Genomic DNA, 10,584 nt, shown 5'->3' on the forward strand with positions numbered 1-10,584 from the left:
ATCAAAATGGAGAATGAAGTAAATACAGAGCAGTGTGTTTATGCCGGTGGAGCTGAAATCAGAGGGAGACGTCCTGAATCCAGGAAAATAAAGATCCTCACACACACACACTGTAAATCCTTCAGAGCATCACTGAGGAGGAGGCTCACAGGTTTGGTTTATATGATTAAACTCTATTTTAGCAAGAAGTCAAAGTTGGCACACTTTAAACCTGAACTGAAGCACAAGAGACTTGTTCTACAAACATGGCTCTTTCATTTTCAACAGCTCCAAACTGAAACATCAAGATTCATGTTTGGACATTTGAATTACGTCCAAGTGCCTTTTTACTGCCTGAAATCTGCCAAACGCGCCTCCATTTTAGAATCATTCCATGAGTGAAGCAGGTACACAAATACGGCAGCCCACAAGGGACATGCTTTCTCCTCCTCCTCTTTCTCCTCCACTTCCTTCTCCTCCTCCTCCTCTTCCTCTTCCTTCTCTTTGTCTTCCTCCTCCGCTTCCTTCTCCTCTTCCTCTCTGGGTCAGCTGTTTGAAAAACCGGGACATCACGGAACAATGACAAATGTCCTACTCCAAAGCCCCAAAGCCCAGGAATTATTCACCATCAGGAGCCAGCAGCTCCTCTCCTAGACCAGACCAGGACCAGACCAGGACCAGGACCAGACTATAGGACCAAAGCAGGACCAGACCAGGAGAAGACCAGGACCAGACCAGACTAGGACCAGATCAGGACCAGACCAGGCCAGACCAGGACCAGACCAGGACCAGACCAGGACCAGACCAGGACCAGACCAGGACCAGACCAGGACCAGAGCAGGACCAGATGGAGTAGAAGAGGTGGAAAGGGGAAAAGTCAAAGCACCAACACAATCACTTCATAAGTGTAAATGTCTGAGAAGTATTCCAATTAAATTTGTGATTTAATAATGTGATTCTGTTTAAAGTTCACATCTTAAACACATTCAGAACAAATGACAAAAAGACTGAAATCTGAATTGACAAACTCATACAAGAATCCTATTTCAGAACATGTTTGTACAGATGGAAACCTGCAGGGTTAGATGTTTCTACGGAGAATAGGACAGGAGATGTTTGTGGAGCAGATGATGGTACTTTAAAAATGCAGATAATTTACAAAAACTACATTCAAATGGTGATTCAGAATGGATTGCAGCCGCAGCTGAAGTCATTGTGAAGTGGAGCGTGGCACACAGGGCTGTGTACTTTTTAGTTTTTCACTTAAACAATACTTAAACAATAGCTGCTTTTTAGTGCAGGTATTGAATGAAGCCAAAGTCCTGTTTCCCTCACAGAAGTGTTCATCACATCAGCTCAGACACAACGTCTACTACTGCTCCCGCATCTACAACTCTGACTCTGTATCGCTGATAAAAACACAGTGGTGAAATATATATATATATATATATATATATATATATATATATATATATATATATATATATATATATATATATATATATATATATATATATATACGTTTAACAAAGCTCAAAGTTGGACACAAGTATTTCCTGTGATGAACACAGTGTGAGTGTGATACGTATTCTCCCTAATGCTTCTATGAACTCCGGAGACTCCACAGGCTCAGACCCCTGGGGAGGCCCTCAGGTGGGAGACCAATCATCTCTAATCGCTACAATAATGTCTACATTGAAGAAGGATCTGTGGTGATATTTAAGATCACGCTGAAATAAAAGAAAGTATCATTATTGTGTGGGGAGGACGGTCTTTTGTAAAAAGTGGTGCAGTACAGCACGAGACCCACAGGAGCTCTGGAGCCGAGGGACATGGACAGTTCCACTACAGTTTTGTAGACAGTTTTGCATGTGTTTTCAATATAGACCTTTAGTCTAGTATTTGATGAATAGTCTGAATAACAATATGTTTAACCCTAAACCCTGCACTTAGTAAAACTGTAAAGCCAAAGCTCAGGTGATGTTCCGTGGAGTCAGGATTTATTCTGAACTGTAGATTTCATTTACACTGTGTTGTTTTATTTCTAACATTTTATTCCACATTTACGTGTCCAACACTCGTTCGGCCTACGTGTGTGGTTAAAGGGAGAGCGCGCCTCGGCCGTAGCCCCGCGTCCTCGTGCGTAATGACCGTGCATAATGAGCGACAGCCAGTTTAACGGGACTCGAGTGTGAAGTTGGCAGGTTCTGACTGTAAGCGAAGAAAAAATGAATATTTCATCTGCGGGGCCTTTTCACACATTTTCGTAATTCCAGTTTAACGTGTCCGTGCGCAGTACGCGTTAACTCCATGAGACAGCCGTGCGCGCGCGGCTGTGCAGGTCATAGTCACGAGGAGAATCATATTTGTTGACACTCTTCCTCCGACCGCGCATCAATACCGGGGATCACGTTCGCTCCGTGTCTCCTGTGAGGCCTCACGGGCCCGGCCTGCGCTGCGCCGTTTACCGCGTCTACAGCGACAACACCGCGGACTTTGTCAGGAGGAAAAAATTAGATTATAAAAATATGAGATGCGGTAAAATGTATAAATCCCACAATAAAAATAATGACTATCCCCGTGATGGCATGTGATGATGAAGAGGAGGAAAAGCGGTACCTTCGGACAGAACCAGGCGTAGACGTTTCTTTTCTCTTTTACTTCACTTAAGAAAGTTACACAAAATGTGGCAAATGCTTTGACAATAAATAATAAATAATCATCAATCTTGTTGCACGGGACCAAACGAACATGTTCTTCCGGAGCTAACAAATCAACATCTTTGGAACAGAAGAGCTCGGACACACGGACACAGGTCCGGCAGCGCGTGCCCGGGGGAGTGCTCTCTCGTCCGTCCCGACAGTTTGCGCGTGGCCGTGGCCGGAGAAGTGAGTCTGCGCGGGCCGTGCGCGCGGCCCAACCGCGTTTGGCAAAAAAAAAAAAAAAAAAAAAAAAAAAGTCCCGGGACGTCCCGAGTCTCTGCGGCAACGCGCGTGAGGCTCCGTCGGTATGACGTCAGGAATAATCCTTGATTGTCTTCACAGTGTACGGCCACGCGCTGCGCTTGTCCGCTCAGGCCATGACGTGGTCACCGCGCGTGCACGTGTCCGCTCAGGCCATGAGGTGGTCACCGCGCGTGCACGTGTCCGCTCAGGCCTCTATGGGGCTGGACACCATGCTGTTGGGCGTGTCCGGCAGCTGCGACGACATGGACGCCACCTCGCTGCCCGTCGAGTTGGAACCGGGGCCTCCCTCCGAGAAGCTGACCTGCGGAGACCGAAAGGAGGTGAGTGAGGCCAGGAGAGAGTGAGCGACCCCCCGGAGCGGATCTGCCGTCACTGCGGGAGGCACAGTGAAAGCCTAAGCCACTGCACTTTTGGCGTGGATATCAGAAACTCCTGTGACAGGATGTGCGCAAATAAAAACAGAGGCGCATGAGCCGCAGTGTGAGGAGCAGAGTCCGACTACTGTTCACATCAACAGAGCCTCATGTTCACATGTCTCCGTTTAAAATGTTTTAAGTGTTTTACTGAGACCCTGAGTAAGGAGCGTCTCTAAAACCTAAAGTCATTACACAGATGAGAATGTGCTGTCTCCTCCACTGAAGGACTCACACATATGGACATTATTAGTCAAGACATTCAATAAAACAATGTTTCCATGGGAAAGATTTCATATTGGACATGCAGAGTGTCTGGCCTTTGGAGCATAGTGTCTCTGCCTGTATAAGAGTGTGCACCTGTACAATATGTGTGCACGTGCATGCAGAGGAGCGTGCACATTCAGAGGAGCGTGCATGTGCAGAGGAGTGTGAACATGTTTCTCACCAGTTGCTGGAAGGCGGGCTGCTCCAGCTCGCTCTGCAGGGCGAACTCACTGAGGACCTTCCAGGGGGGCTGGTACGTCTGCACCTCCACAGGGTTGGCCTGCAGACCTCCGTCGTGGCGCTCCGGGCTGGCCGCCACCATAGGAGTCCCCGTCATACCCTGGATGTTCTGTGGGCACACGCAAAGTCAGGATGTGTTAGTGCGACCGAATGTACCCAGGGAGCAGTCCGACATGTGTGGATGGATGCTGTATGGGTGTCAGGTGGGTGTCTTACAGGTGCTGGGTGCTGTATTGTCTTGTCATTGGGTTGCTGCAGCTGTAGCTGCTTCATGTTGGGTGTTGTGTTGTGGGTGCTGTATGGGAGTCATGTATAAGTGCTATATGGGTGTCATATGGGTGTCATATGGGTGCTGTACCGTCTTGTCGTTGGGCTGCTGCTGCTGTAGCTGCTTCATGAGGATGCTTCTCTTCTTGTCTTTGCAGCGTTTGTTCTGGAACCACACGCGGATGACCCTGGGGCTGAGGCCGGTCATCTCCACCAGCTGCTCCTTCATGAGGGCGTCGGGTCGGGGGTTGGCGTTGTAGCACGTGCGCAGGGTGTGGAGCTGCTTCTCATTGAGCACCGTGCGCACTCGTGTGGTCTTCTCCGGCTGTTTGTGCACGTGAGGTCGGAGCGCAGGCTGACGCGCCGACACTGGCTCCGCTGTGGACCGCAACACAGTCACATAAACACACACAGGTACACACAGTTACACACACACAGGTACAGACTGCAGGTACACACAGACAGGCACACACACACGGACACACACACAAGTACAGACACACAAAGGTATAGACTGCAGGTGCACACATGGAGACACACACATGTACACACATGTACACACACAGGCAGACACACACACGGACAGACATACAGGTACACACACAAAAACACGTTCACACACACACGCATGCAGTTATAGACTGCAGATACACACAGGTACACACACACAGGTACACACACACAGGTACACACACAGGTACACACACACAGGTACACACACACAGGTACACACACAGGTACACACACAGGTACACACACACAGGTACACACACACAGGTACACACACAGGTACACTTGGCGCTGCACATGTGCTGCTCTGTCCTGGGCCTGTGTCTGTGTGAGCTACATGAGCCGATGGGTCAAACATGCAGCTTTTTGTCTCCATCATCACACACACACACAGCTCCTGCACTCACTTTTTTAAATATGATATAATATTTAAAAAATAGAAGTTTTTTTTTTTTTCTTTTTGTGACATTTTGTCACTAGAAGAATTAAAGTTAAAACTTTGTTATGGCACTTTGGGCAGCTGTAAAGTTTTGAAGAGTGCCCCTCCCACACACACACACACACACACACACACACACGCACACACGCGCACACGCACACACCTACCTGCCATCTGCAGTGGTCTAGCGGGGTGCAGCGGACTCAGGGGGTCCCCGGGGCCCAAGGTCGCGCGCTCCACCACATCATGGTCCGCGCGGCAGAACAGTCCGTCCTCACGCAAAGCGAACTCATCCCCGGGGATGAGCTGGCGACTGCACGCGACGCACCGGAAACACTCGATGTGGTAGACCTGCGCTCGTGCGCGCATCACGAAGTCGTTCTTACTGAAGCCGATGTTGCACTTGGCACATTTGACTCCGTACAGCCTGCGGACACACGCACATCCTCTGTCAGACCACAGCGCGCAAGAAACTGAAATACACGAAGAACAACTGCACAGTAAAGACAGAATCACATAAAATCATATGTACTGGCACGTGAGTGTCACAGGAGCGTGCGTGAGGGTCACGGCTGTGAAGACTTTTTAAAGACTCGGTGCTTTTTTCCAAATAAGGAATAAAAGATAGAATGAGCCTCGCGTGGGAGAACAAGATAACAGAGGCGCGTGGTGTCACTGACCAATCATTACCAGTCATCTTGGACGGGTCATGTCCCGGATATTGGTCTGGGTTCGGGATGCGGCTCGGGGTTCGGGACTGACGTCAGTGCCCTTTTTAATTCCATGGCACTATGGAGAATATCTATAGGTCTTTATATTATTCTATATTATTCTAGATGATTCTAGATAAATCTAGATGATTCTATACTGTGTCACTAAACACGTTAAACGCATGTTTGTCCTCGGGCTCCGGTGAGACTGTGGCTGAAGAGGACACCGCGCGGGCCTGTTCTAACACGCGCCTTCAAATGTAAATGTAAATGGAACATGTAAATGTCTTTGACTTGAGACAACACGAAGCCTCAGGAGAGGAGACAGTATCAAAACTATTAATAATTGTATTATTATATAATTTTTTTTAATAATATGTTTGATTCGTCACTTTGTTAGAATTAATAATTTTATTCTTTGCTCCAAAATGGTTCCACTTCCAAGACTTGTGTTTTTCTTATCTCTTCTTTTCGGAAAACATTTGTAAAATCACCTCTGGGAGATGTCGCTCTGTATTTCAGAAAATAACGGCAACTTTTTCTACCAGCTGTGCGCCGCACTTTGGAGATGCGTAAAGACGATCATTTCATCTTAATTAAACGAGCTCTGAATTAGATATTTTCATGATTACTATTATATTTGTTTTATTTAGACACAAAGTCGACGCTCTGAGGCAATCTGAACACGTCGTTTGTTGCTGAATTAGAAACTTGTTTCAAAGTGCTGTGCGTAAAGATGAGCGTGTCCACAAAATGCGCAGCCGATTCTCTTTTTGTCCTGGTTTTGTTTGGTTTAAGGTCAAACGTGCTCAAAAGTTTGACTGTATCCCGTTTGTAAATTTATTGGTTTTGAATTTCGCTCCAGGAGAATCTCACATCTGTTTACGAAGTGTGATGGTGCGTCACCGCTCAGGTCAGTCGCTGCCCGGAGACCGAGCTTTTGAAACGGTTTAATCCAAAGAAGCGCTGCTATTGTCCAGGTCCCGTGAGGAGCATTGCCCGGAGGAGGACGGAAAGAGCCAGGAAAAGGCTCAGTCAGCCGCGGGGATACCCACAGGCCCCAGGAAAAAACGGGCTTAGCCGGGAGACGCTCTCACTGAGTCGGAGAAAGCCTCACTCACCCCGGGGCATCGCCCTGCGCGCTCCGGGCTCGTACCTGATATAGTCCCGTTTACAGTAGGTCTTTCCGTCCCGCACAAAGCACGTGCACGACTCGTCCAGGTACTGGCTGCACTCCGCGCACTTGAGACAAGCCGCGTGCCACTCCAGGTCTGGGGACACGCGCAGGATGTACTGGTCGTGGATCTGGTTCCCGCAGCCCACGCACAGCGAGACGAGCCGCTTCTCTGCAACAAGACGCTCTCATTAGAGACAGTCACAATCACAGGGGTTTTTCCACCGTCCTGAAGCGGAACGATCCTTCAGTAAAGTTTCACTGCGCCAAGGCCTGAAGTGACAACATCCTACCGTTACTGCACCGAGCGCACTTCTGTCCAATCTCTTCCACCTAATATATAATAACAAGAGCCTAATTCATAATAATAATAATAATAATAATAATAATAATAATAATAATAATAATAATAATAATAATAATAATAATAATTGTTGTTGTTATTGTTGGAAAATTAGAAATAGTTGAATTTGTAAAATGAATGAATCCAGTGTGACTAGTTGACATTCATAATCGTGGTTCTTATTGTGTAACTCTACACAACACAACATTTAACACAAACACGCGGCTCTATAATATTATAATATCCATCATTTCATCCATAATTTCAGATCTATGAAGCTCACTCATGTTTATATGATGTTTTTTTTTTTTTTTTTTTTTTTTTTCTTTTTGTCCTGGGCACTGTTAGTGTCGATGCTCCAGGGAGCACAGGCCTGACAGGTGTCCGTTTTGCTCTTACTTTTCGGCGGGTCCCCCATGTCTCCCATGTCCGAGTCCCAGTCCGAGTCCAGGTCTGTGAAGAAGGCCGCGGTGAGGTCCACTGTCCCGGGCTGCTCTGCTCCTGGGTACTGGGTCCTGGTCCTGGGTCCTGGCGCGAGTCCGACTGCGGGTCCGACTGCGGGTCTCGCGGACAGTGCGTGAGTGCGCGCGCCAGTCTGCAGTGTGTGTGGAGTCCAGACGCTCGCGGCGCTTGGGGCTGACGCAGGACAACAGTACGTCATCTGCGCCCACAGCTGATTGGCTGCAGCAACGCACACACAAGCACGCGCCTGTGCATCTCCCTGGACTGTGTGAGAGGCTGCAGACTAAAGGAGACAGTTTTGCCCAAACGTGCACAGTCACGCTCGCGCGCGTCTGTCTGTGCGGGGACAGTCAGGTGGATGTGCACGTCCTGTCACGTATGGACACTGTGAGACCTACAGGCCTGGAGCAGAGACAGAGCGCAGACACGCCCTCTGGTGTCCACACACACCCACGCGCTCCATGAGGAGAGGACTGTCTGGACTCAGGAACACGGGGACACACACTAAGTCAACATAAATCTGTCTGCCACCTGTTAGTTTCTATGGAGATGTTATTGCTCTGCCTGGAATGTTCCACCATGTGGTGTTATCTTTACTCCACGACAGGTATTTGTACTGAAACAAACACAGGTTCAGACATCACTGTGAGCGCGGACAGCAGGAGTGGACCACGTGACTCTGTTGGTGGAGGGTTTGACACCGGCTCATCTCTGTGAAAGTTCACTGCTTTACCTGCATGTTCCACACTATGGCATTAAACTGAGCTAACGTGCTAATATGTCTATATACAGTCTGGTATAACGCACACTCAGAGTGTTAGTGTTCACTTACATTACTTGAGTAACTTTTGAAAAAAAACTGTGGTTTTCTAGCAACAGCATTTTACTCCTACTTGTGTATTATTTATTTAATAATAATAATAATAATAATAATAATAATAATAATAATAATATTATTATTATTATTATTATTATTATTATTATTATTATTATTATTATTATTTGAAGTAACAGTACTCTTACTTGGGCAAAAGTTGTGCTTTGTTTTCCCACTCTGATTGAGTCTTAAGTGAAAAAAGCTTTTTGTGACCATGTGAAATGATTTAAACGTTTGTGTTTTCTTGCAGCTCCTTCAGATCTGATTTATGTCTCATTTTTTGTGTCTGTCCTTTGAAAACAGCAGATTTTGTGACTTATTTCATGTATTGTCCTTCACATGACATTTAATTCGCATTATAAATCATTATAAATTGTTATCTCTCCACAGTTGCACAAGAGGAGGGCTGTTGGAGTACTACACTTGAGTAGTACTTTTTCTAAATATTTTTTTTTTAACTTTCTTAGATCATACTTTGTTCTTCCACTTGAGTAATATTATTTTGAAGTAACTTGAGTAAAAACATTGGTTACTCTACCCTCTGTATATCTAAGAATACATCAAACTTCTATTTGGCTTTTTTGGACCCTGGAGACAGTTTACAAACAGAGAAAGTGACTGGAGATAAGACGAGCTGGTGCACATCCTGACTTTGAGTGTGTGAGTGACAGGCCTGAGTGTCCAGAGTCCGGCCCTCTGCGGCAGCATTGGGGCCCCTGGGAGCCCCACCACCATATGGACCAGCCTGACCCTCCAGATGACAGGGGGAGGCCGGGGGAGGCAGGAGCAGAGCCGCCATCACCTGACACGGGCTGACAGATGGTGCAGTGGGACGGAGATGGTGCATCCAGATTGAGATGCTCTGAGCTCTGAGGAGGCCTGGTGGAGGTGTTCTGAGGAGGCCTGGTGGAGGTGTTCTGAAGAGGCCCTATAATTTCCCTTGTGGATCAATAAAGTTTGTCCAAGTTTAAAAAGAAATCTAAAGTGTTCTGAGGAGGCCTCATGGAGGTGGTCAGAAGGGGTCTGGTGAGGATTGGAGGAGGAGGGTTAGAGGAGAAGTGTTGGAGGAGGAGGTGGGATGGAGGAGGAGGGTTGGAGGAGGAGAAGGTGGAGGAGGTGGAGGAGGTGGAGGAGGGGATTTGGGGAGGAGGAGGAGGAGGTTTGGAGGAAGTGGGATGGAGAAGGGGGTTTGGAGGAGGAGGAGGTGGGCTGGAGGAGGAGGAGGAGGAGGAGGGTCAGACAGCTGCAGCTCTGGGACATGACCGCAGGGAAAATGTCAGAACATATAGAGCTCATTCTCTGATTTCAAACAACAATCTATAATTCATCTGAGTGTGGCCTGCACAGCTGCTACTGCAGTACAGAACTACTGCAGTACAGGACTACTGCAGTACATGGTCCATGGGCATATACTAGTCTTTGTGCTCTTGTACTTGTTGGGACTTTTTAGTACCTGCTCATATGAGCAGTTGTCTCTGATATTGAATACTTCTGACAATGTTAATTCATTGATCATTGCATTTATACAGCACCTTTCAAGACTCCCAAAGTACTTTAGAGTTCATTGTTCATTTACTCTACACTTAGTGGTGGTAAGCTACGATTGTAGCCACCGCTGCCCTGGGGCAGACTGATGGAAGCGGGGCTGCCAATCTGTGCCATCGGTCATTCCGTCCACCACCAACACACACACACACACACACACACCACTTTCTTACTAGGCAATGTGGGTAAAGTGTCTTGCCATGGAAATATAGATTTGAGTATTTCAATACACTCGTCTCAGACAGTGCACTAGTTGTGAGAGGAGCAGGTGGGTTAGGATGAGGAGTCTGTCGGTCTGACTCTTTCTGTCTCTTCTCTGCTCATCTGTCAGAGGAAGTCCAAATAACACTGTGCACACAGGGACTGGTCACACTGCACAGAGTCTGTGAGCC

At 47.3% G+C, this 10,584-nt stretch overlaps 1 protein-coding gene across 1 annotated transcript; it reads right to left on the reverse strand.

The window, feature by feature from the left end:
- Positions 1-2,947: 2,947 nt before the first annotated feature.
- isl1a (ISL LIM homeobox 1a) lies at positions 2,948-7,735 on the reverse strand. The gene is made up of 6 exons (XM_020938391.2): positions 7,708-7,735; positions 6,948-7,137; positions 5,249-5,508; positions 4,224-4,510; positions 3,807-3,974; positions 2,948-3,246 (listed from the first exon to the last, which is right to left on the reverse strand). The coding sequence occupies exons 1-6, from the start codon at positions 7,733-7,735 to the stop codon at positions 3,130-3,132; spliced, it is 1,050 nt and encodes a 349-aa protein (XP_020794050.1). The 3' UTR covers positions 2,948-3,129.
- Positions 7,736-10,584: the final 2,849 nt, after the last annotated feature.

Source organism: Boleophthalmus pectinirostris, unplaced genomic scaffold, assembly GCF_026225935.1.
Source record: "Boleophthalmus pectinirostris isolate CB_2022bp ecotype Guang Dong unplaced genomic scaffold, ASM2622593v1 HiC_scaffold_4, whole genome shotgun sequence".
Lineage (NCBI taxonomy): Eukaryota > Metazoa > Chordata > Actinopteri > Gobiiformes > Gobiidae > Boleophthalmus > Boleophthalmus pectinirostris.

Coding starts and splice junctions, on each gene's coding strand:
- isl1a (XM_020938391.2), bottom strand. CDS start 7,735: ATGGGAGACATGGGGGACCCGCCGAAAA. Junction 7,138..7,707: donor CATGGGGGACCCGCCGAAAA/GTAAGAGCAAAA, acceptor GTCTTGTTGCAG/AGAAGCGGCTCGTCTCGCTG. Junction 4,511..5,248: donor TAGACCACTGCAGATGGCAG/GTAGGTGTGTGC, acceptor TGCGGTCCACAG/CGGAGCCAGTGTCGGCGCGT.